Source organism: Rhinoraja longicauda, chromosome 10 (genome assembly GCF_053455715.1).
Source record: "Rhinoraja longicauda isolate Sanriku21f chromosome 10, sRhiLon1.1, whole genome shotgun sequence".
Classification (NCBI taxonomy): Eukaryota; Metazoa; Chordata; class Chondrichthyes; order Rajiformes; family Arhynchobatidae; genus Rhinoraja; species Rhinoraja longicauda.
Genome location: NC_135962.1, coordinates 11,153,721 through 11,180,335, shown reverse-complemented (window position 1 = coordinate 11,180,335; position 26,615 = coordinate 11,153,721). Strand labels below are relative to the sequence as shown.

At 43.8% G+C, this 26,615-nt stretch overlaps 1 protein-coding gene across 1 annotated transcript in view; it reads right to left on the bottom strand.

The window, feature by feature from the left end:
* tmem62 (transmembrane protein 62) overlaps nt 1-26,615 on the bottom strand; it is a 64,428-nt gene that overhangs the window by 28,772 nt on the left and 9,041 nt on the right. The window contains exons 4-7 of the mRNA XM_078406203.1: nt 25,807-25,852; nt 17,916-18,057; nt 15,328-15,452; nt 1,298-1,420 (exon numbers count right to left, since the gene is read on the bottom strand). Of these exons, the coding sequence (XP_078262329.1) occupies nt 1,298-1,420; nt 15,328-15,452; nt 17,916-18,057; nt 25,807-25,852 (436 nt within the window). The remainder of the gene's footprint in view (nt 1-1,297; nt 1,421-15,327; nt 15,453-17,915; nt 18,058-25,806; nt 25,853-26,615) is intronic.

The window sequence follows — 26,615 nt, the reverse complement described above, 5'->3', positions numbered from 1 at the left end:
GTGGAGTTCAGACAGTGAGAAAGACAGTCAAAGTATTCAGCAGGAAAGATCAGCAACAGAAATGGGTGGACAAATGACAGTTGGAGCAAATATGAGGTGTTACACTTTGGAGGTCAAATATAAGGGGAAGAGATATCGTTGTTGGCAAGACACTTAAGAGAATTAATATGAACAGGGATCTTGGCTATTGATCAGATCCATAGCTCGCTGAAAATGGCAACACTAGTAGATAAAGTGGTAAAGGCGGCATGCTTGGCTTCATTGGTCAGGCATCGAGTCTAAGAATCAGGAAGGCATGACGCAGCTCTATATGACATTGGTTAGGCTTTGTTTGGAGTATTGCGTACAGTTCAGGTCGTCCCTTTACCGGAAGGATGTGGAAACTATGGAGAGGGTGCAGAAGAGGTTTACGAGAATTCTGCATACATTAAAGGATATTAGGAGTGGCTGGAAAACTTGGAATGTTTTCTCTGGAACTCCAGAGGGAGAGGAGACCCAATTACAATATATAAAATTATGAGATACATAGATAGGGTAGACAGTCAGAATCTTTTTCACCAGGGTGGAAAAGCCATCGGCCAGAGGACATAGCTTTAAGGTGGGAGCGGCATAGTTTAAAGAAGATATGCAGGGCATGTTTTTTTTATATACTGAGGGTGATGGGTGCCTGGAACGTGCTGCCAGATATAGCAGAGCGAAATACAATCCTGGAAAGAATTAATGCACATGAGGAGTCATGAAAACTAACCCTTGATTTGTTTTCAGCTGTTGACAGATTGATAAAATAATTACTGAATTAAAAATCACCACGGTCAATCTGGTATTCTAAATATGGTTCATTAATATATTGCCAAAATGTAACACAACAACATAAAATTAATCAAGTATAGGTGGCACAGCGGTAGAACTGCTGCCTCACAGCGCCAGAGACCCGGGTTCAATTCTGACTACAGGTGCTCTATGTGCGGAGTTTGGGCGTTCTTCCTGTGACTGCGTGGGTTTTTTCCCGGGTGATCCAGTTTCCTCCCACATTCCAACAAAGTGCAGGTTTGTAGGTTAATTGGCTTATGTAAATTGCCCCTTGTGTGTAAGGCATAGAACTATTTACAGGTGATGGATGTGTCTAACTTCAATTTAAAGCAGCATCTGCAATTCTTTCCTCCAGGTGATGGTCAGCATGGACTCAAGGTGCCAAAGGACCTGTTTCTATGCTGAAGTTCAAAGCTTTGTAGTGATGAAACATTCCTAAAGCACTTCTTAAGAACTGCTTTAAATTATTTATGCTAGAGATTCTAACCTCCTGTTTTGCATCCAGTCAGCCAGCTCCAGCTCCAGTGTCCCGTGTTCATGCCTGCTGTGTAGAACAGGCATGAAGCCACCTAATGTATGCAGATGTCCACAAAGGTAGGCAACAGCAGAACTGTAAAAGAGAGGAAAACATAGTCTAACATCCACAGGTATAACTTGTTTCTCTCTTCCCCAATACAATCCCCTGTTAATATTTGAATGTTTATTGTTAGGAAAAAGACAATTCAGCCCTCGAATCTCAAAGGAAAATCAACTGAGTCATGGTGCTCAACAACCTCTTTGTAACATACGTGTCTAAAGTAAACCCGCAAGCAGTGGGCCGGCACACTTCCAGCATGCAGTGGGTTAGGACACTCCCGGTAAGCCCGGTAAGGGCAGCACGGTGGCGCAGCGGTAGAGTTGCTGCCTTACAGCGAATGCAGCGTCGGAGACTCAGGTTCGATCCTGACTACGGGCGCCATCTGTACGGAGTTTGTACGTTCTCCCCATGACCTGCGTGGGTTTTCTCCGAGATCTTCGTTTTCCTCCCACACTCCAAAGACGTACAGGTATGTAGGTTAATTGGCTGGGCAAATGTAAAAAATTGTCCCTAGTGGGTGTAGGATAGTGTTAGTGTGCGGGGATCGCTGGGCGGCGCGGACCCGGTGGGCCGAAGGGCCTGTTTCTGCGCTGTATCTCTAAATCTAAATCTAAAAAAAGCCGGCCCAGTTTATTGCCACAGCCAGACTTGATTGTGGAGAGAAGGGACTAGAAGGATGGAGGCTATCATGGAGCTGTGTCCAAAGCACAGCTCCTTCAAGACATAAACAAAGGAGAGAATAGGCAAGAAAAAGACACCGATCTCTGGAATAATACAGATCGAAAGACCAAAAGGGCCATTGCAGCCAAGTATCACCTTTAAAGGAGTTCTCTGATGAGCTCAATTCTCAGAGAGAAATTTAAAATTCTCTTTTGGAACACTTTCCTATGATCAAAAGTTTGTGAAATTAAGAACTTGATGGAATTTAAGGTAAACAAAGCCTGAAATGTAGCCTGCGAGCATTTGATTGCAAACTTAAGACCAATAGAACTGCGATGAAGATTGTAAAAAGACAATGGAACGTTTGAGATGATTCAAGAAAACAAATTTTCAAACTCCTGAGGAAATCACGCAACATAACAATAATTACCAGCAGGAGACCAGATGGGTCTTAGAGCCTGCTCTGCCATTCATTGAGATTATGGCTAATCTTCTACCACACTTCTATTTTCCTGAACTATCCCCACATCCTGAAACCTATCCATGCCTGTTTTGAATGAACTCAATGACTGAGCCTCAATAGCATTCATGGTAGAGAATTCATCACTTTTTAGAAATTTAATCTCATCTCAGTCCTTCACGGCCTACCCCTTATTCTGAGACATTCATCTTGAGTTCTAAACTCATCAGCATTCTCCCTGGTTTCATCCAGCAAGCCCTGTAAAAAAATGCTTCAGTGATAATCTTCTCTAATTTTTCTACACTCCAGAAAACACAGACAAAGCCTACTTGGTTCTGTTCATTTAGCAAATTCATCATCTCAGGAAACAGTCTTGTGAATTTTCGCTGCACTCTCCCTATGACCCCCCCCCCCCACAAATTGGAGGAATTTCAGACAGTGAGGAAGGCTGTCAGAAGATACTGTATGATAAAGATAAGCTATAGAAATGGACAAAGAAATGGCAGATGGAGTTTAATCCACGCAAGTGAGGTGCTGCACTTTGGGAGGTTGAATGCAATGGGAGTCCATACAGTTCATGGAAAGACCCTAACAGCATAGATGTGCAGAGAGAACATGGAGTCCATGTTCACAGCTCACTAAAGGAGGCAGCACAAGTAGATAGGGTGGTAAAGAAGTCGTATGGTATAGTTACCTTCATTGCCAGCAGCATTGAATATAAGAGTCAGAAAGTCATGATGTAGCTCTATAGGACATTGGTTTGAGCACATTTAGAGTACAATTCTGGCTGCCCCATTACAAGAAGGATGCCAAGGCTTTGGAGAGTGTGCAAGGGATGGTTACCAGAACGCTGCCTGGATTACAGGGTTTCAGCTACAAGGAAAGGTTGAATAAACTTGGGATTGTTTTCTCTGGAACATCAGAGGTTGAGTGGAGACTATGTTCCTCAATACTCCCTAGAGAGTTTAGATGGGCAATTGGAAGTGCAAGAAATAAAGGGATATGGTTCATGTACAGGCAGATGAGATCAGTTCAACTTGGCATCATGTTCTATGTTCTAAGAAGGCAGTGGATATCATCAGACCCACAGCACGCTGGCCACACTGCTTCTTACTGCTACCATTACAAAGAAGGTACAGGAGCCCGAGAACCGTTACTGCCAGGTTCAAGAATAATTTCTGCCAATCAACCATCAGGTTCTTGAATCACACTGCACAGCCCGAACTCAGCGTTCAGCCACCATGGACCTTGCACCACTATGGTTGGTCTATGTACTTGGTACCTTAGTTCTATTATGATCTAATTTACTTAGAATAACTGATATATTCTTGTATACTTCTTTCTTTTTCTTGTTGTTGTATCTAACGTGCCTGTAAAGCTGCAGTAAGTAAGAATTTCATTGTTCCGGTTCATATCTGGTGCACACGATGAACACTCTATTCTTGAAACTCTATTCTGAGCTGTAACAGGAAAAAAGATATTAGCTAGAGAGAGGGGAAAAAAACATTAAGGACATGCTCAAAGTCTCCCTAAAAAAAAGCAACATCCCCACAAACTGCTGGGAATCCCCATCACCACTCAAAACAGAGCAGCAGCATTCAGGATGGTATGAAGTCCATTCCCTGGGAATACAAAGAATCCCAGTAGAAACAGAGGAGGAATGCATTGCCTCACAAACTACACACCCACCCACCCACCCACCAGGCACTGCCTACTCCATGTCTGTGAATCCCATATTGGCTCTTCAGCCACCTCGCCACCCAAAGAATTGGAGTTGAAGCAATCCTATTCATTCCAGAGAGACTGCCTACGAGGACGATATGATGCTCAAAGACATCTTTATATTTAAATGCCCTCACAATAAAAATGACATACTGTTTGCTTTCCTAATAGTTTTCTTCACCTGTATGTTGGCCTTAGTGATGTATGTCCAAAGATACCGCAGTTCCTTTGAATATCAAAATTACCCAATCTCTCACCATTTTAGAAATATTGTTTTTCAGATCCAGGAACTGAAGTGAATGGCCACTCATTTTTTCCACATTGTATTCAATTAGCCATATACTTGCCCACTCACCCAGTTTGTCTACATCCCTTCTTCAATCCTCTATTACAATCCCACTGGGTTTTGTAACATCAGAAAACTTGGAAATATGACATTTGATCTCCTTAACCAAACTGCTGAAATATATTGTGAATAGCCAAACTTCAATCCATACTTTTCCAGACCAGTCACATCCTGTCAATATTTTTGTCTGTTAAATAATTCCGAATCATGCTGGTACATTTACTCCCAGTTTCACATGTTTTAGACTTGTTCATCAGTCTGTGTGAAATCTTATGCAAAATCCTTTGAAAGTTTAAATACACCACATTCATCCATAGGTCCCTTCATATCTGTACTACAAGTCATATCCTCAATGAACAGTAATATGTTAACAAATATTCACCTTCTTCAAATACCTTTCTGGAATTTCTACAATTTGACAACACAATGACCAGCTTTTAATCACCTTTCAAATCTCCATGTGATTTGCCAGTTAAAGAACTTAATCTACCACAGGCACATGAAAGGAAAAGTGGTGAGGACACCAGGGGGTTTATCTAGGTTTTAGGTGATAGAACTATACTGCATAGAAACAGGGCCTTCAGCCCATTTGTCCATGCTAAACAAGTTGCCAAACCAAGCTAGTCCAACATACATGCCTACACCTGGCCCAAAGGAATTTGTGAAATGTGACTTGTCATGGTAGAACAATGAAGGATTTTTTTTTTTTTTTTTTTTTTTTTTTTTAAATTTATTTTTATTTTCTTTGGAAGTAAGCACATTACATTTTAATGGTTCCTTTTTACAGGTGCCAAGAATTATTAAAACATTATTTGTACAACTTCCTTTTTAAAAAGAAATGAGAAAGAAAGAAGTAGTGAAGAGTAAAGAATAAATTAGTGAGTATAGAGTGAAAAAAAAAAAAAAAAAAAAAAAAAAAAAAAAAGGAAATGTGCGAAAGTAAAGCAAAAAGGAGATTCTCCCACGCAACCAATCGATGTTTTTTAATATTCTTAATCAATTTTCAGTCAAACCCAGAATTTTTAATTTTATGCTGATATTACACTGCATGATTCCACAAGGTCAATAAATGGAGACCAACTCGATAAGAATTGGTCTTTTTTTTCTATTAGGAGGAGTCTCATTTCTTCCAAATGTGCTGTTTCCAACATATTACCAATCCACATTTTAAATGTTGGTGGAGTAGACTTTTTCCACAATTTAAGTATGAGTTTTTTCGCTATTATTAAACCATAATTCAAAAATGAGATTTGGGATATATTTAATTTATTTACATCTCCAAAGATAATCATTTCCATGCTAGGTTCCATTTTTGTCTTAAATAAACTAGTAAATACATCAAATATATCACCCCAAAAACTTTGAAGTTTTATGCACGAAATGAAAGCGTGTGTAAGATTGGCATTTTGTGAAAGACATTTATCACAAATGGGTGAGATATTTGAATAAAATTTATTCAACCTAACTTTTGAGTAATATAGTCTGTGTAATATTTTAAATTGGATTAAATTATGTCTAGAGTTAATCGAACATTTATGTATGTATATCAAATACCTCTCCCATGTTTCTTTAGAAATTTTTATCAGTAATTCTTTTTCCCAATCTTCTCTAATTGCCTCTGTTGGAGGCAATTCTCTATTAAGAATACTGTTATATAGATATGATATTAATTTTTGTGAGTCCGCCTTAATATTCATTGCTTCTTCCAGTGGGTCTATCGTTATATTCTGTGATCTTGGTATATATTTTTTTATAAAGTCACATATCTGTAAATATTTAAAGTATTGGTTATTATTGAGATTAAATTTTGATTTTAATTGTTGAAATGATAATAAATTTCCCGTTTCATACATGTCACCCAACTTTTTAATTCCCTGTCTTTCCCATTGTCTATATGTTTTATCCATAATAGTGTGGCGGCTCCCAAGGGTCGGGCCATACTACTACCGACCCCTCGGCACGGGAATGGACCAGTCCTGGGAGGCGGTCCTGGACGCAGGTATATAAGGGCAAGGTTTGGGCGCCAAGCCATTCCGGCAGACTAGACCCGTCTGAGACCCACGAACCAATAAATATACCTTCCCAAAATACCTGGCTCCTTGCCTTTATCAACACGCTACATTGGTGACCTCGACGGTCCATTCATTAGGATGGACAAGAAAACAGAAGCCGACCGCCCGTCCGGCTCGCAGGCCGACCAGGCCCCAGCTGTCGACGCGGTAGGCATCAAGCTCCCGACCTTCTGGACCACCCGGGCTCGCATTTGGTTTTACCAAGCGGAGGCCCAGTTCCAGCTGCAGGGCATCACGGTGGATAACACCCGGTTTTTCCACCTGGTGGGAGCCCTTGACCAGGACGCAGCCGAAGAGGTAACGGAGTTCCTCCAGGACCCACCGGCCGACGGTAAATATAAAGCCCTTAAGGAGCTGCTGCTCCAAACCTACGGGCTAACCCGAATGGAGCGGGCCGAAAGGCTCCTCCACATGCCAGGCCTCGGTGACCGGCGCCCATCTAGCCTCCTGAAGGAGATGGTCGCGCTGCTCGACGGGCACAGACCGTGCCTGATGTTCGAGTATACATACCTGCACCTGCTGCCGGCCGACATTCGCCTGCAGCTCACCGACGTCTCCTTTGAAGACACCCGGGCCCTCGGCAGGCGCGCGGACGCGCTGTGGGCGGCGCGCCGTGATGACGTCAGTGCGCTAAACGTCACTCGAGAAGCGCCCGATTTTCTCCGGTCGGGCGGGGGAGCTGTGGAAGGAGTGACAGCTATGCCCCGGAGGCCTGCGAGATCGCCCCCGGTGGCCATTGCGGGTCGTGCACCTGCAGTCCCACATCAGCAGGCTCCAGCCAGCACCAGCAAGAGGTACTGGTGTTATTACCACCAGCGCTGGGGTGCGGCAGCCCGACAATGCCGCCAGCCGTGCACATTTCCGGGAAACGCCGGGGCCGGCTACCAATAGTCCCTGCGGTGGCCGGCCAGATTCACCGCCTCTTCGCCTGGGATCGGCGCTCCGGGAGCCGCTTCCTCGTGGATACCGGGGCGGAGCTGAGCGTCCTGCCCCCTTCGCCGCTGGACATTCGTTCTGGGAAGCGGGGGCCCATCCTCACCGCGGCAAATGGGAGCATTATCCAGACATATGGCGTCCGCACGGTCCACATCGTTTTCGGCGCCAGTCATTTTACGTGGCTGTTTACGATCGCCGACGTCTCCCAGCCGTTGCTCGGGGCCGACTTTCTGCGGGCTCATTCTCTCCTCGTGGACGTCAGGCAGCAGCGCTTGGTCCACTCCGCCACGATGGAGCCCATCGCGTTGCGGCTGAATGACCCCATTGTACGCCCGCTGTCGTCCGTGGACTCCCATTTCGCTCGGGTGCTGGCGGACTTTCCGGATATTATGGCCCCGCAATTCCGGTCATCGACCCCCAAGCATGGGGTGTACCATTACATCACGACTACCGGCCCACCCCTCCACGCACGAGCACGCCGACTCCCGCCTGAGAAACTACGCCTGGCACGACAGGAGTTCCGTACGATGGAGTCCTTGGGGATCGTCCGCCCTTCCAACAGCCCATGGGCATCTCCACTCCACATGGTCCCCAAGGCAAACGGGGGCTGGAGGCCTTGCGGGGATTATCGGCGGCTGAACGTCGCTACCGCCGAGGACCGATACCCCGTGCCCCACATCCAGGACTTCAACGCCCATTTGGCTGGGGCCACGATATTTTCAAAGGTGGATCTGGTGCGAGGTTACAACCAGATCCCGGTCCACCCGGAGGATGTACCCAAGACGGCAATCATCACGCCGTTCGGACTCTACGAGTTCGTACGGATGCCGTTCGGCCTCAAGAACGCCGCGCAGTCATTCCAACGATTAATGAACGGCGTTTGTCGCGGGTTGGATTTCCTGTTCGTCTACCTCGACGACATCTTGGTAGCCAGCCGCTCGCGGCAGGAGCACTGTGCCCACCTCCGGCAGCTTTTCCAGCGGCTCAGCGAACACGGGTTGGCCATAAACCTCGCCAAGTGCCGCTTTGGCGTGGCCACAATCGACTTTCTCGGCCACCGTGTGTCCTCGCAAGGAGCGGTTCCCCTGCCGGACAAAGTAGACGCCATCCGCCGGTTTCCCCGTCCGTCCTCGGTGCGTGGCCTGCAGGAGTTCGTCGGCATGGTGGCATTTTATCACCGGTTCCTGCCATCCGCGGCCCACATCATGCGGCCGCTATACGAGCTGCTGGCGGGCAAGCGTAAGACCGTCGTGTGGACCGACGAGGCCGTAACAGCCTTTGACGGCGCGAAGGAGGCCCTGGCTCGGGCTGTGCTGCTTGTTCACCCACGGGAGGATGCCCCGACAGCCCTTACGGTGGACGCCTCAGAGTTGGCCGTTGGTGGCGTACTGGAGCAACTCACGGACGGGGGTTGGCGCCCCCTGGCCTTCTTCAGCCGGCACCTCGACAACGCCCAGAAGAAGTACAGCGCTTTCGACCGCGAGCTCCTCGCCCTGTACCTGGCCGTTCGTCACTTCCGCTATTTTCTGGAGGGCCGCCCGTTCACCGCTTACACGGACCACAAGCCGCTCACTTTCGCCCTGGCAAAGGTCTCCGACCCATGGTCCGCCCGACAGCAGCGCCAGTTGGCCTACATTTCAGAATTTACCACCTCCATCCGCTTTATCGAGGGGAAGGAAAACCGGGTGGCCGACGCATTGTCTCGCCCCGCCATCAATGCCGTGTTAGAAGTGGCACCCGGCATTGATTATTCTGCCCTGGCGGAGGCCCAACTAACGGACGGGGAGATGCCCGCCTACCGGACTGCCATCTCTGGCCTCCGCCTTGAGGATGTTCCCCTCGGCCCCGGAGCGACGACGATACTTTGCGATGTGTCGGCAGGTCAGCCGCGCCCCATCGTCCCGGCCGCGTGGCGCAGGAGGGTTTTCGACGTGGTCCACGGGCTGGCTCACCCATCCATCCGGACAACGATCTCGTTGGTAGCTGCGCGGTTCATGTGGCATGGTCTGCGCAAGCAGGTTGGCCAATGGGCCCGCACCTGCATTCCGTGCCAGACGTCTAAAATTCAACGCCACGTCCGGGCGCCACTCCAAGGGATCGGTCTACCCTGCCGCCGTTTCGACCACCTGCACGTGGACATTGTGGGCCCGCTCCCGCCGTCCCGGGGCATCACCCACCTCTTCACGGTGGTGGACCGCTTCACGCGGTGGCCGGAGGCCATACCACTGGCTGATACGTCGACAGCCACATGCGCTCGTGCGTTGGCCGCGCACTGGATTGCTCGCTTTGGTGTGCCGGTGGTCATCTCATCGGACCGGGGGCCACAGTTCACCTCCGAGCTGTGGTCGGCCATGGCCCACCTGTTGGGCGTGCGGCTGCACCACACCACGGCCTATCACCCGCAGGCAAACGGCTTGGTGGAGAGGTTCCACCGGCAGCTGAAGGCAGCGCTGAAGGCGCGACTCGCCGGCCCCGACTGGATGGACGAGCTACCATGGGTTTTGCTGGGCATCCGGACTGCCCCCAAGGAAGACCTGGCTTCATCCTCAGCGGAGCTCGTCTACGGGTCTCCGCTCACGGTGCCCGGGGAGTTCGTGCCCTCATTGCCGGGGCGAGAGGAACCACCCTCATCCACCCTACATCGCCTCCGAGAGCGAGTTGGAAAGCTCGCACCCGTGCCGACGTCCCGCCATGGGACATTCCGCCCTTACGTGCCATCGGCCCTCCAGGACTGCGCCTTTGTGTTCCTGCGCCGTGACGCCCACCAGGCGCCACTCCAGAGGCCGTATGAAGGCCCGTACCGGGTGCTGGAGCACGGGCAGACCACCTTTGTTTTGGACATGGGGGGCCGGCCGGAGGCCGTGTCAATTGACCGCCTGAAGCCGGCCCACTTAGACATCGACCAACCGGTGCGGGTGGCCCGGCCCCGCCCACGAGGTCGCCCCCCTTTGCGGGTCCCACCGCCTGTCTCTCCAACTGTGCCTCCGCCGGCCCCTCTGTCGACCGATTACCGTACGCGGTCCGGTCGGGTTGTGCGACCACCAGTGCGTTTCGTGCCTCCGGATCTGGGGGGGGGTACTGTGGCGGCTCCCAAGGGTCGGGCCATACTACTACCGACCCCTCGGCACGGGAATGGACCAGTCCTGGGAGGCGGTCCTGGACGCAGGTATATAAGGGCAAGGTTTGGGCGCCAAGCCATTCCGGCAGACTAGACCCGTCTGAGACCCACGAACCAATAAATATACCTTCCCAAAATACCTGGCTCCTTGCCTTTATCAACACGCTACAATAGCTGGTTTAAATACCGGGTTATTCACTATTGGTGTTAATGAAGATAAGTTTCTTAATTTTAAATTTAATTTTATTTGTTTCCAAATTCGAATTATATTGTGTATAATTGGATTCTTCTTATATAATATATTATTCAATTTTATCGGGGAGAAGATTTTTTAAAACTGTTGATACTGCATTTGAATACCTAAGGGGAGCATTGAAACTGAAAGGGCAAGTCTTGATATGAATACTTTCATTCCGTATTTAATTTAGTTATGTCATTGCAATACGAGCAAAATGTTAAACACTTCCAAATCCTCAGAAGCTGTGCATGGGTAGTGTGGTGCCACAGCAGGTAATACTATTGCCTCATAGTTCCAGGGACCCAGGCTTGATCTTGGGTGTTGTCAGTAGGAAGATTACATGACCCCATGGGTTTCTTCCAAGTGCTCCAGTTTCCTCCTACAGTCAAGACCAATATCACCAACAATTTGCCCTGGACCAACCACATTGAAGCTAGGGCAACAAAACCCACGAATGCCTTGACTTCCCCAGAAGACCAAAGAAGTTGAACATGTCGTCAACAACTCTTACCAACTTCTACAAATGCACTGTAGAAAGCATCCTATCAGGATGCATAACTTAGTTTCGTAACGGATCTGCCTAAGACCTCAAGAGATTGCAGAGCTGTAGACCATCAGACATTAAACCAGCTTCCATCATTAAAGGTTGGTGGGTATAAGAAACAAGCTGCCAGAGGAGGTAGTTGAAGCAGATACTATTACAGTACTTATAAGACACAGACTGGTACATGGATAGGAAAGGTTTAGAGGGATATGGGCCAAATGCTTTTGGTTATTATTGTCACGTACAATACTCCAGTGAAAAGCTTTGTTTTGCATGCTATATAGTTTGATGGATTGTAGCCCATCAGATCTTTAGCCAAAATCCTCAATGTGGTAGAGGTGAATCAGACAGTACACTAGCTTTTGTAAGGACTGTTCAAAAGCCTGATAACGGAGAAAAGGCTGTTCCTGAATCTGGCTGTGCACGCTTTCATGCTTCTGTACCTTATGCCAAACAGGAGCAGGGAGAAAAAGGAATGACCAGGGTGGGATAAGTCTGATTATGTTGGCTGGTTTTCCGAGGCATGGGATTAGCCTAGATGGGGCATCCTGGTGGACACGGTTGGGCCAAACGGCCCATTTCCGTGCTGTATGACTCTATCACAAGTTGCTAGGGTGCAGGGACATAAAGAGAGGGGGAAATGGGACCAATTTGATTATTCCCTTTAGAAGTGGTTTTGGCTTGATAGGCTGAATGGACTTCCTCCGTGTCGTTAAAAGTACCAGATAGAGCCAGGTTTTCAAATTCTAGGTCTTTGTTGCACTGAGGAAATCTTGCCGATATAATTTGATTTAGTCAACTAACATGGAGGGAGAAGTTCAGTGATGATTTTTATTTTTACTCTGCAGTGGGAGGTGCTAGTACTGGGACTCGGAGGTTTTACAATCGTTGGAAGTTATTTTTCTCTGTTCTCACATCCTAGGTAGGATTATTCACACAATGCTGGAGTAACTCAGCAGGTCAGGCAGCATCTCAGGAGAGAAGGAATGGGCAACGTTTCGGGTCGAGACCCTTCTTCAGACTGATGTCAGGGGGGCGGGACAAAGGAAGGATATAGGTGGAGACAGGAAGACAGTAGGAGATCTGGGAAAGGGGAGGGGAAGTGGGACAGACAAACTATCTAAAGTTGGAGGTCAAATCCTAGGTAGAGTTACAATGTTTGATCAGAGCAATGCTAATCTGCAAAGATCTTTCTCAGTTCCCACGCTGAATGACAGTGGACAGGGTTTACCCACTGTTCTCAACCCTAACACAGCTCCCTCCAGCCATTCCCCAGTTTCCCACCCGTCCTAGCCACCTGCACCTTCGAAACTGCAACCCCTACCACTTGGACTTTATTCAGGCCGTTATCTCTTGTTGTCATATCCTTCCCCAGCAATGATTAGGATTGATCCAGGTGGCGAGGGGGTGACCAGTAGAGTAGCGACCATAGGCAGAACGAGCTGGGCTGGAGGGGGTGGGATTGATTAATATGCAAACTGGAGTAAGTGGTTGACACAGGAGGTGGGGGCTGGAGTGGTAAGTCAGAGGTGACAGAGGCTGAAGTGACATGGTGTCAAAGGAGGGGGGTGGATGTGATAGAGTGAGTGAGTGTCATCAGATAACAAGATCAAAGTGAAAAGGGAGAAGTAGCGGCAATTACAGTTTATAATAAATTAGTTGGTGCTAACTCTTGATTTAGTGTCAGAAGAGTTCCTCTGGTCTTGTCCAGGGCCTATCCTCATGGATCCATCAATTCTTGGCCATTAATTGTGGCAAACCACATGCTGGTTCCTACGCTCTATTTTATCCATTTGGAAAACTGGTCACAATAATTCTGAGCCCCGATGAACTTGATTTGGTTTTATTAATCATGCAAGATCGTTCCTCCTAGAAAATCCTCCTGGAAAATCCACCACTCTCGCAACATGACAGTATCCGATGTGACTTTGGACCCTGGGTACTTTAAATTTGTAACCTGATAAAAGCTGCAGGTTTTACATCTTCATCATACCATGTGCTTTGGAATGGTTTATATCTAGTTTAAATCTGGTGCATTCCAATGCAATTAGGAGGATGAAAGGACACAAACTTCTGGAGTATCTGGTGGGTCAGGCAGCATCTCTGGAGAACATAGATAGATGACGTTTCAGGTTAGGACCCTTTATCAATCTGAAGAAGGGTCCAGACCTGAAACATTGCCTAACCATATTCTCCAGAGATGCTGCCTGACCCACTGAGTTACTCCAGCAATTTGTGTAAGCCAGCATCTGCAGTTCCCGGTTTCTACAATTGGGAGGATACTTGGACACGAACTTCATATTGATAAAATGGCTAGTTCTTCGGCATCTCCACAGGTCCAATGCTTAGTTTGGCTGAAGCGGAAATTCACAATCTTTATGAGGTACGATTGAAATCAACCACCAGAAGAAATACCTTCTTTCTATCAATCCTATTATTTTAATCAATATTATTATCTATCGTAACTTGGGCAGCTGCAGTTGTTAATTTGGCATTCACATCACAGAGAGATAGTTCTGCTTTCCCTGTATGATGACACAAATTTGTCAGCGGCGTCATTCTTCAGAACTCCTTCAGGCGTTCAAATACTGTATTGACAACTTAAAATGACACCTCCCCTGTTCAACCCTAACCGGCTGCATTTCACAGGTAGTGCAGGAATTAGAAATATTCAACGAAACATCAAGGGAATCCACATTTCCTCGTGATAACTTTAACATTGGTATGTCCAAATTGTTTAGTGCATTTCCTCACTTTATTGTGACTTTCTGCACAGTTCCATTGGATTAAAATAATTCTTTCTGACTCAATTTATAAAATATATCTCGATGTTTGGTGAGTCTTTAATTCTGCTAAACATTTAAATCCTTTGATATCATTTGATTCTGATTCATCCTTCTTTGCAGCTTCTGTCCAAGAAAGCACTGATTTTTATTGCAACTACATAGGGTGGTCTTAAAAGGGAAGATTAAGAATATGTTTAATTCTCAGTCTGAGCTGCACAAGCAACTTCTGCCCAACATCAAGTCAAAAAGACAACCAAATAAAGACACACCCAAAATAACAACTAGTAGGATTCAGAACATCTGCTTGGTATGGTGGACGTGGGATAGGACAGATAGGTGTTGCTTCTGGTATGCAAAAAGAACTGATACCATCACATTGCCATGGATATATTGTGTGGATTAATTTACTGTTTGACAGCCTGTTGTCAGAAGGATTCTTCTGTTACGAGCTTCATTTATTTATGCAATAAATAAATAGATAGCACTAGAAAAGCAAACTAGATACATCAGCACTTTAAGCCCTTTGTTTGATGACTCTGTCAAAATCTTACCTCCAGTCAAAATGCAAATCAAGCTTTTCTCTCGGAAAATGCCGACAGGTCCGTTGTGTCCCTGGGCCGACTCTTTTAATCTAGTTTCCAGAACTAACGATAACTTAAAATGTAAAGACCGTTTTTAACAACCTAACTTGTGTTCCTGAGATTACAAAGATTAGGTGGTAATGTAACTGAGAGGGGTAATTAAAGGAGTTGGGTGTGGATGTTGAGAAACCATTTCATCTGATGGGTAAATTCAGAGGAAGGAGGCATCAAATTAAAATTGAAGCAGTCACCCAGGTGACATCATGGAGATCAATTCTTTAAACAAATTCCAGGTTGATAAAACTCAAGAAAAAATATTATATTATGTTTGACCGATTTTTAGTAGGCATAGGTATTGAGGGTTATGGAATACAGGTGAGTGCACATCAACAGCGATCTATTGAATGGTGAAAGCGACTCAAGGCCAATTCACCTCACTATTCCACTATCAACAAACACATTTTAAAAAGACCTTACCTCATGATGTGCCGTATTCCAGGTGAGGCAGAGATAATGGTGGAAGTGGTATAATGGCTAAACCAAATGGTTTGATTACTGTAGACAGTTTCAGATGCCAACTTTAATAATTCATCCATCTTGTTCTGTGAAGTAAAGGACATATGTTATATGTAAGAAGGAACGGCAGATGCAGTTTAAACCGAAGATAGACACAAAATGCTGGAGTAACTCAGCAGGACAGGCAGCATCTCTGGAGAGAAGGAATGGGTGATGTTTCGGGTCGAGACTCTTCGTCAGACTGAAAGTCACGGGAAAGGAAAACGAGACAGAGATGATGATGTAGAGGAATATAGAACAAATGAATGAAAGATATACAAAAAAGGGACAGTGATAAAGGAAACAGGCCATTGTTAGCTGTTTGCTAGGTGAGAATGAAAAAAAACTTTGGCATTAGGTTTGTAAGTTGGTGCCTTCACTTGTATTTGACAATCGTGGGATGCCCAAATGATTTAGCATCTGGTGTATTATTGCAGTCGTATAGTCACTGATGAAATAGACATTTGCAGTGACTGACATATGTAGAGCAAAGTTCAACAAACAGCAGGAAGATAATGTGTTTACACTGCCCAACGAATAAATGTTGGTTCCAACATTGTAAATATACCCTTTGCTCTTGTAAGCCTCATGCTTTTCAAGCTTGCATCGCTGGCTGAGAGGAATGAAGGAGCTATGCTTTGATATTTCTGAAGAAAGACAACACCTCTGAATAGCACTGCAGTGGAACTGGCAGTCTTAATGATATTCTTTGATCTCATTTGGGTCTCAAACAGAGTTTAACCAACCTCACTTACACACAAATTAGTTCACCTCTGAAACATTGATGTTTCTGAGAGCTTCTTCTTCTTCTTCTTAAGCCCTTGGCTCCTCTAGGGAGCATAGGCCATGGACAAATGTCCTCCACCTCACTCGGTTGTTGGCGGTTCTTTCAAGATCTCCCCAGTTGAGCCCACTCTCAGACATTTCTGCCTGGACACCTCTTCTCCAGCTGTTCCTGGGGCGACCTCTTTTCCTTTTTCCTTGGGGGTTCCATTTCAGGGCTTGCCGGGTGATGTTTGTGGCAGGTTTTCTGAGGGTGTGTCCAATCCAACTCCATTTTCTCTTTCGAATTTGTAAGTCAATGGGATCCTGGCTTGTTCTTTTCCACAGGTCCACATTGCTTACTTTGTCTGTTTCTGAGAGCTCGCTGTGTTCAAATATCCAGCCACCCTTATAGACAATAGACAATAGAAAATAGGTGCAGGAGAAGGCCATTCGGCCCTTCGAGCCAGCACCGCCATTCAATGTGATCATGGCTGATCATTCTCAATCAGTACCCCGTTCCTGCCTTCTCCCCATACCCACTGACTCCGCTATCCTTAAGAGCTCTATCTAGCTCTCTCTTGAATGTATTCAGAGAATTGGCCTCTACTGCCCTCTGAGGCAGAGAATTCCAGATTCACAAATCGATGACTAAAAAAGATTTTCCTCATCTCTGTTCTAAATGGCCTACCCCTTTTTCTTAAACTGTGGCCCCTGGTTCTGGACTCCCCCAACATTGGGAACATGTTTCCTGCCTCTAACGTGTCCAACCCCTTAATAATTTTATACGTTTCGATTCCCTTTGTTACAACAGTGATTTAAACTTTTAAAATGTTCCATTGGCTGTAAAGCACTTTGGGATATCCAAAATTGCAGAAGGTACTAAATGTAAGCTCTTTCTTTAATTAATTAAATGTATTTATCTATTCCTCATAATGAATGGCCAATGTTCAAATTTGATATTTTTTATTGCAGGAAAATAAATGGCAATTGTTGGAAATACACAAAAGAAAGACTCAACACCTATGTGATGCAGGCCACATGAAGCAGGGAAAGTACCTGGGTAGGGCTCAATAGAGTATTTAGGATATACAAAAGGTTTTAGAGGACAAATATGTTGGGGATCTCTGAAATGCAACATTCAATGGCAATAAATATGAAAGGGACGATGATCGGATAAAGCTATTGATGAGGAATAGAGATTGTATAAGAAAATTGTAATGCATAATTCTTAAGTCCAGCTGAAGGGACAGCTTAGTTTCCAACTTTGTTCCTTGGCACCGCAGAATCCTTAACCATGGTGCATTAGATCCGCTACTGCTGTCTGACATTCTACAGAAAAGGTAAAAGGCAGTTTTCAACGATAGTACTTTTAGAATTTGAAGTCAAGTTCAAAAATCTAGAGAAATTAATCTAGGCAACTCTAGAGCTGATTAAAGACCAGTTGGATTTAAGTTTTGAGAGGAAGGAAATTGAGCCAGAGTTGTTTATGAACACTGGTTGCTGTAGTTCAGTTCACAGACCTCTACAGTTCTCTTAAAACTTACATTACATCCCAGGGCTCCTTCAAATCCCACCTAGGATCTGTGCAGTTGAAAATTGGTTTAACACTCAGCAGAACAAAATTGAGCACTTGTCTGGGTGTCTAAGTCAGGAAATTAGAGTCCTGACATTTTGACAGGATTTTCAATTAGGTATCTTTTGTCCTTACCTAATTTCACCCACATATATCTAAATATGTTACTCACCTGATTCAAGAATCCAAAGAAATTGAATGGTCTTTTAGGACCGGGACTTGGGGTGGCATCAACGCCGATGAAGGAGTAATTTCCAAAATGAGTCTGATGAACATAATGGAAGGAACCTTCCCTTTGAAAAGCTGAGTATTTCCTGTAGAATGAACAGCAGAAAGTGTTAGTTAGGATCAATATGTCTTTTATTTAAATGTCAATCTTGGGGAGATTTTTAAATTATTATCCAAAATCATGTGCCTACGTCATACAGTCACAGCATGGAAACAGGCCCTTCGCCCCAACTTGTTCATGCCAACCAAGATGCCCCATCTACACTAGTCCCACCTGCCCATGTGGTCATTATCCCTCCAACCCTTTCCTATCCATGTATCAGTCAAAATGTATTTTAAATGTATTATAATACCTGCCTCAATTACCTCCTCCAGGAGCTCATTATATACCCGCCATTTAATCAGTTCCTATAAAACCCTTCCCCTCTCACTTTAAATGTATGTCCTCTGGTACTTGATTCCTCCACTCTGGGTAAAGACTCTGTGCATCAACCCTATCTATTCCCCCCATAATCTTATATACCTCTATAAGATCACCCCTCAGCCTCCTGCGCTCCAAGGAATAAAGTCTGAGCCTGCCCAACCTCTCCCTACAACTCAACCCCTCAAGCCCTGGCAACATCTTTGTAAATCTTCTCTGCACTCTTTCCAGTTTAACAACATCCTTCCTTGACCAAAACTGAACACAATATTCCAAATGCGGCCTCACCAACGTCTTGTACAATTGTAACATAACATTCCACTTCTATACGCAATACCCTGACTGATGAAGGTCAATGTACCGAAAGCTTAGTCATGAATTACATTAAATGCATAATCATGAATTACTTGAAAAATCTCACCCAACAGGTTTCTTACTACTCTATGATTCTTACATTTAACGAGAGATAGAATTAGTCCAGGGAACTACGTAACATTTTAAATTCACTGGGCAAAAGACAATGAAATCCTTACTCAAAAATCCAGTGGATATTCATACAGACACCATAAGTATAAAAATGTCTAACAAAAAGTTTAATAACCAAAATGTCTCTAGATTTCAAAGTACCACTAAATAATATGTCAGGGAATAAGTGGCAAAATGGCTAACAAGCCTACTACAACATGGGAAACGATTGGTATCAAACTGATGTGGAAAAATGACACAAAATGCTGGAGAAACTCAGATGGTCAGGCAGTATGGATGGAGAACATGGATAGGTGACATTTTGGGTCAGGACCCTTCTTCAGACTGATTGTGAAGGTGTAGAAAAGGTTTACTGAATATCACTGAATTTTAAGGATTTACTACACAGAATGTGGAAAGTGCAGCTGCATGCAAAGTTTGCCAATCTTCCAGCTTCACATTAGTAGCCAAGCAGTAATGGAAAATGATATGCACAGCCTGTGTTCTTTTCTCTCATGTTTTTTTTTTAAGATCTGGGAAAGAAAAGTCTTCCATCTAAAATACTAACTATTTTTCTCTTTCCATCAATACAGCCTGACCTGCCGAGCATTCCCAGTATTTTCTGTTTGCATTTAATATTTCTAACATATGTAGGGTTTTTTTGGATTGATGTATTATCCAAGCCTGCTGACTAATCCACTCTTAAAGATGTGTCCTTTCTCTGTTTATAATTTCCAATTCCTCACATTCTTCCACCTTATTATTGTTTATTTAAGACGGACAAAAAGTACTTATTTGTGCACCTTCCATCTCTGCATTCAAGCCACCATTTTGGTCTCTCAAAAACCTCACCTATGTGGAGTATCTACACAATCACAGGGAGAACATTTATTTCCTCCAGGTGCTCCAGTCTCCTCCCATATATCAAAGATGTGCAGGTTAGTAGGTTTATTAGCAGCTGTATATTGTCCTAAGTGTGTGGGTGAGTGGTAACAAAAAACTGGAGGCAATTGATGGAACGTGGGAAGAATAAAATTGGATTAATGTAAATGGGTCGTGGATGGTTGGCATGAACTCATTGTACTGCTGTATCTCTATGGCTTTTTCTGGTTGGCAAGATGTAATGAGTGCTATGCCACTGGGATCAGTGGTGGGGCCTCAACTTCTTACAATTTATATCAATTATATGGATGAGGGCATTTACAGATGACATGAAGACAGCAATGCAAGTTGTGATAAAGACAAAAATAGGCTACAAAGGGATGTAGTTAAATGGTTGAACATGGATCTGGAATATATGGGAAAATGTGAAATTTGTTTTGGGTAGGGAAATAAACATTATGTAATTTATAGATTTAGAAAGATTTGGGTGCTAAAATGCATCGTTCATAGAAGGCTGATATGCAGGTATAGCAAGTAACAGAATATTATCATTTACTGCTATGGGATTTAAGAATAAAAATTCTAGAGATTATGCTTCAGTTATGTGTGGCATTAGTGATATTACATTTAGAGTACCGTGTACAGTATTGGTCTCCGCTTTTAAAGAAGTATGTTAATGCACAAGAAGCATTTCAGAGAAAAATTATTAGATTGGTACACAGATTGGGCAGTTTACGGGAAAAGGTTGGACTGGCTGGGCTTGTATCTGCTGGGGTTGAGGAAGAATAAGATCAAGGGTCTTGACAGGGTGGATGTAGACACAATGTTTCATGTGAATATTTAAAACTAAAGGGTGCTTTTTAAAAATAAAATTGCCCATTTAAGACAGAGAAGATGTAATTTTTTTTATTTCCCTGAGGGTTATATGCTTTCCTCACAGCGTAGTTGAAGCAGAATATTCAAAAACATTTTTAAAGCAAGGGTAGCTATTTACTTGATAAACAAGGTTGAGGTTCCAAGCAGACTGACCAAATTTATTAAACAGCAAAGCAGGCTTGAGGGGCCAAAGAGCCTGTTCCTGATCCGAATATGTATACTTGTATGTACACTCTCAAGCTGAGTGTGGATTATTGTAATGATTAATTATACTGCAAAAATAGAGATGTAGCCTAAGTGTGAAGTCTAATTGATCACCCCAGGACTCGTATTGTTCCCACAGCCCCAGAGACCAGAGTTCAGTCCTGATCTACAATGCTGTGTGTGTGGCATTTGACTATTCTATGTGACTTCACAGTTTTCCCATGGATGCTCAGGTGTTCTTTCCCATTTTGATAACATTAAGATCTGTTACTTGCTATCTATATTGTAACTTTAATTGGCAAAAGCTTCAAAGAGAATTTGATGAATATATTATACATCTATAGTGAAATCAGATGAGGAATGGGACTGATGGAATTGCTCCATTGGGGTCCAGCATGAATCTGATGGGATGAGTGTCTTTCTTTGTCATGGTAAATTGGTACTTATTGGCAATGCTCACAGCTTTAGGTTATTTTAATAGTGACTGGAACAATATGTCAAGTACAAATAATATGTACAGATTTGCTCCGAAAACAATTACATTGGTCCTTGGAAAGATTGCATCTAGACAATAGGTGCAGGTGTAGTCCACTCGGCCCTTCGAGCCAGCACCGCCATTCCTGTGATCATAGCTGATCATCCACAATCAGTACCCCATTCCTGCCTTCTCCCCATATCCTTTGACTCCGCTATCTTTAAGAACTCTCTCTTGAAAGCATCAAGAGAATCGGCCTCCACTGCCTTTTGGGGCAGAGAATTCCAGAGATTCACAACTCTGGGTGAAAATGTTTTTCCTCATCTCCGTTCTAAATGGCCAACCCCTTATTAAACTGTGGCCCCTGGTTCTGGACTCCCCCAACATCGGGAACATGTTTCCTGCCTCCTGCCAATCCCTTAATAATCTTATATGTTTCAATAAGATCCCCTCTCATCCTTCTAAATTCCAAAGTATACAAGCCCAGTCGCTCCATTCTTTGATAGTCCCGCCATCCCGGGAATTAACCTCGTGAACCTACTCTGCACTTCCTCAAGAGCAAGAATGTCCTTCCTCAAATTTGGAGACCAAAACTACATACAGTACTCCAGGTGTGGTCTCACCAGGGCCCTGTACAACTGCAGAAGGACCTCTTTGCTCCTATACTCAACTCCTCTTGTTACAAAGGCCAACATGCCATTAGCGTTCTTCATTGCCTGCTGTACCTGCATGCTTACTTTCAGTGACTGATGTTTTAAGAACATCCATTGTACTTCCCCTTTTCCTAACCTGACACCATTCAGATAATAATCTGCCTTCCTGTTCTTGCCACCAAAGTGAATAACCTCACATTTATCCACATTAAACTGCATCTGCCCACTCACCCAACCTGTCCAAGTCACCCTGCATCCTCATAGCATCCTCATCACAGTTCACACTGCCACCCAGCTTTGTGTCATCTGCAAATTTGGAGAGTGTAGGAAGGAACTGCAGATGCTGGTTTACACCAAAGATAGGCACAAACTGCTGAAGTAACTTAGCAGAACAGGCAGCATCTCTAGAGAGGAGGAATGGAGGTCTGGTTTCCTTATCCAATGCTAGACATACTTGTGATAAAGTGCATCAAATGTTTCCAGATTGATTCTTGGGTGATGTGTTGTTGTATAAGGAGAGATTATGCAGACTGGGCATGTATTTTCTTGAGTGTCTGACAAAATATGATTTTATTAAAAGGTAGAAAATTTGATACATACAATGTGTGACTAGAACCAAGCCCCACAGAGTTAATGTGAGAGGTCAGCCATTCATGATAGAGGTGAGAAGAAATGTTTAATCTAGAGAGTAATGAATCTTTGTGATTCTCCACCGAGAACTGTTGTCCCTCACTAACTGTATTCAAATTGACAGATTTTGGACAGGAAAGAAATCAAATGATATGGCTGTTAGTGCAGAAAAATAGCATTGAAGTAAAAGATCATCTATGACAGTGGAGTAGGTACAACAGGCCAAATAGGTGACTGCTTGTGTTGTGTTTCTTTTTTTTCCCCCAACCTCTTGTTTCTCTCATTTTTAAAAATATTTTTCCTCTCAATATCTGCAGCTACTCAGCAAAGTCCCCGGCGTCAAGGATGCAATCTACCACCCCAGCTGAGCTAGCCATGTGCCAAGAGCTCAGGCAGTATACTCCTAAGTAACCACCATCTTCTCCAGTATTCAGGTGAATTCTCTGGGTGAATTACATGCACCATTTGCCCGATCTAACTAGCTTTCATCCTAGATGTTACCAATTCCTTTACTGTATGCAGACAATTAAGCCATGTGGTATCTTTTGGACAATGCGGAATTGGGTGCATCTGCTTTGATTCCAGAACCAAGTTGCAGAGATGTTTACATTTTTATGGGACAACAGATTCAATGTCATAAAAATAAGATAGTCACTAACAAATCAATACGAGAATAGCAGGAACTGATAGAAGCTGATAGGATTACAATCAATTTAAGCAGAAGCTTGTGTGCATTATGGAGAAAGGAAGAGGAGGATAGTCAATGACTTAAGAGGAGGTAGGGAGCAGCAAAGCCATGTGTAATGTCAACACTACCATACACTGATTGAGCCTAATGGTCTGTTTGCTAACCTAGGCAAACAAGTCATCAGTCACCTGTTCTATTTATTTTTGGACTCCTGACCATGAGATCCTGACAATGTCTTCGGCAGAGCCCTAGAAAGATACAGGACAAAGAAATTTAGGGCAATGGTGACTGACAGCTTTGGTATAACATATTATTTTGCACCTACAGTCTGCCATCAACCATTTGCAACACCCCTTAAGTATCCAGAGACACACTTCCAGGAAGACTATCCTCAGCTATAGATCTTGCATAAGCTTCCATAGAGTACAATCGAACACCCTTCTACTTCATTGCAGATATTGGACTTTGTCTCTGGAACCGTTGCAGAATAATGGTGACAACTATATTCTGCACTCTGAATCTTTCCCTTCGTACTTGAGTTTGCCTTGATTGCATTTATGTATAGTATTATGTGATTTGATTGGACAGCATGCAAAAAAGCTTTTCACTGTAACTCGGTACACGTGACATTGAAACCTAAACCTAAATAAGATACAATAAAATAAGATAAAATACGAAAGGTTCAAATGGCACACAAATTGTGCCATTGATGGTGAGTTATAGAATGAAACCGTTCAGTTGCTAAGATCAGCAGACCAATGACAAATGGAATTTAGTCCAGAAAGGTACGAGAGGACTAAAAAGGCCAATACATAATGGCTGGTAGTGTCCTCAGGAGTATTCAGAAAAAGAGGGACTTCAATGTAAAAGGATCCCTGTATGAAGCAGGACAGGTATATATGGTGACGAAGAAGGCCTCGATATCCTCGCTGCGATATAGATCAAAACTGCACGGGATACTCCAAATGTGGCCTAAGTAAAGTCTTAAACAGCTGCAACGTGACCTTTATACTCAGTGCCCTGACCAATAAAGGCAAGAATGCTGTATCATGTCTTTAGCATCCTATCTACTTGTGTTTCCGTTTTCAGGGAGCTATAGTCCCACCCCAATATCCCTTGAACATCAATAGTCTGAACAGTAGATAGGCATATTCTTGGAGATCTACAAAACATGCTTCGTAAGAAGTTCCAATATTTCACAGAACAAATAGTTGTTATTCCAGATATAGGTATTGCTATTAGTTTATTATTGTCACGTGTACCAAGATGCAAAGAAAAACTTGGTTTGCGTACTATTGAGTCAAATCATACTATACACGAGTACAATCATGCCATACACAACAAGTACAACACTAGTAATGTAAAGAGCAAAATATCAGAGTGCAGAATATAGTCTAATAGTGTTATAGCACTACAGTTACACAGAAAGCACAGATTAAAAAAGGGAAAGGCCGCAATGAGGTAGTTTGGAAGATTGATGTGTGATGGAGTGGGCAAAACAATGTGTGGTTTGGAAAGAAATTCAGAGGTTGAGGTGTTCCCTCCTCATCTTAAATGGTGGAGGCTGTAGTTTTGGCCACATGAAATTGGATTAAATACAAAGGATCGATTGTAAAGCTAGGATTTTCTCCTTACTGCACTGAAAGCTGAGAAGAAAGTTGACAAGAATTGTTTAACACTTTTTGATAAGAGGAGTAAATAGAGAGAAATGGTTTTCAGCAGATGGTTAGATTAGCAGATAACATACATTTAAAGATGTCAGGCGCAAACTGCATGCAGGAGAAACATACACAATGTACTGAATTATTAATGCTCTGCCTGAGAGTGAAGGAGATGCAGTTTCATAGCGTTTTGGAGTGATTAAAACTTAATGGAGGAAAAACTGCAAAGTTATGGGTAAGGGTTAGGAGTGGGAGTAACTGGATTGCTCTTGAGAGAACCGAAACAAAAAATTCTCGAACTTCTAAGTATAACCGGCCTCTAAAGGATATATTCCCAACACTTATCTCGCACGTTTTATTTAAACAAGATATGTAAGAATTTACAGTGATATTAAAACCTATTATCTAGAATATCCCTCCCCTCAACACAATGCAATCCAAAAAACCTCTAGCCAAGCTCACTTAACACACTTCCTGCTTTGATTGCATGAAATACTCCAGTGGTTTCTATTGTGCCCCACCCCTTTATTTGTGTCCTGAAATGCCACTTTGAGAGACAAGGCGTTTCCCACAATAACTGAAACTTAAACATAAGATCTCTTTGTTCCAAGACTTGTACATTCATCTGATTAGTTTGAATGAGAACAGATGGTTACCATGACTAAACATTTCTGGTTTTCTCACCAGGTGATACTTGGCACAGGGAAACTGGAGAGAGAAAACATCTCAGGTGAGACTCGATCTTTAATTGATGCATTAGAGATCCGGCTGCACTTTTTCTAGCTAAGATCAATCATAATTTACATCCCAGGAATGAATAAACAACACATCACTCATCAAATTTCAGAACCCAAATTTAGATAGACTTAAAGCACAATACCTGTAGTAGTTATTGACACTCTCAAGTGATGGAATATTGAAAGTATCTGTGGTGAGAAAGAGGAAGACTGCATCATGGTGGGTATTTATAAGCGCACCTTAACATAATAAAACGTCCATGGGTTCGCAGAGTCTAATAAGATAAACAGTAATACCACGATGCGTAAAAATAAGCAAGAATTTGATCAGAAGGGTAATGAGTGTTTTAAAATAAGGAGATACTGATGGAGAAAGTTACTGAATTCAGAGCTAAGAAAGCTGAAGACATTACTGCCCATAGTGAGATAAACATATTGGGTTTGCACAAAGGAACAGAGACATTGAGAGAGAAGATGTGAAGCAAATACATAGATAGGGAGATGTGATGCCATAAAGTGACTTGAAAAGCAAAGAATTTTAAAATTGCAACTCTCCTGAACACCGACGCTCAGATTCAAGACCATGTCCTGAAATTAGCCTGCAATGTACCTTTCCCAAGTTAATGCTTACTTCCTTATTTGAATCATAATATACATTCTTGGAAGGAAACATTGGGCCAGAATTCAGTCAGTTGCCAGCTTTGTGCTTCTCATCAATTCGCCCAGCAATCTGGACAGGGGAAAAGCTGGCTGAATCACTCACAGCAACAGGGCCATTGTGGGCTCATCTTGTGTTGAGGGTAGTGAGCATTAGAATAAACCTTGACCAAAAAAAATATTGGGAAAAACTTTGACACCAGTTAGGCCAGCCCACTGGCTTAGCTGGGATTGTCACTGATGAGAACTACTTGCAATATCTCACAGGCTTCTAACATTCTGAGATTAGACCAAA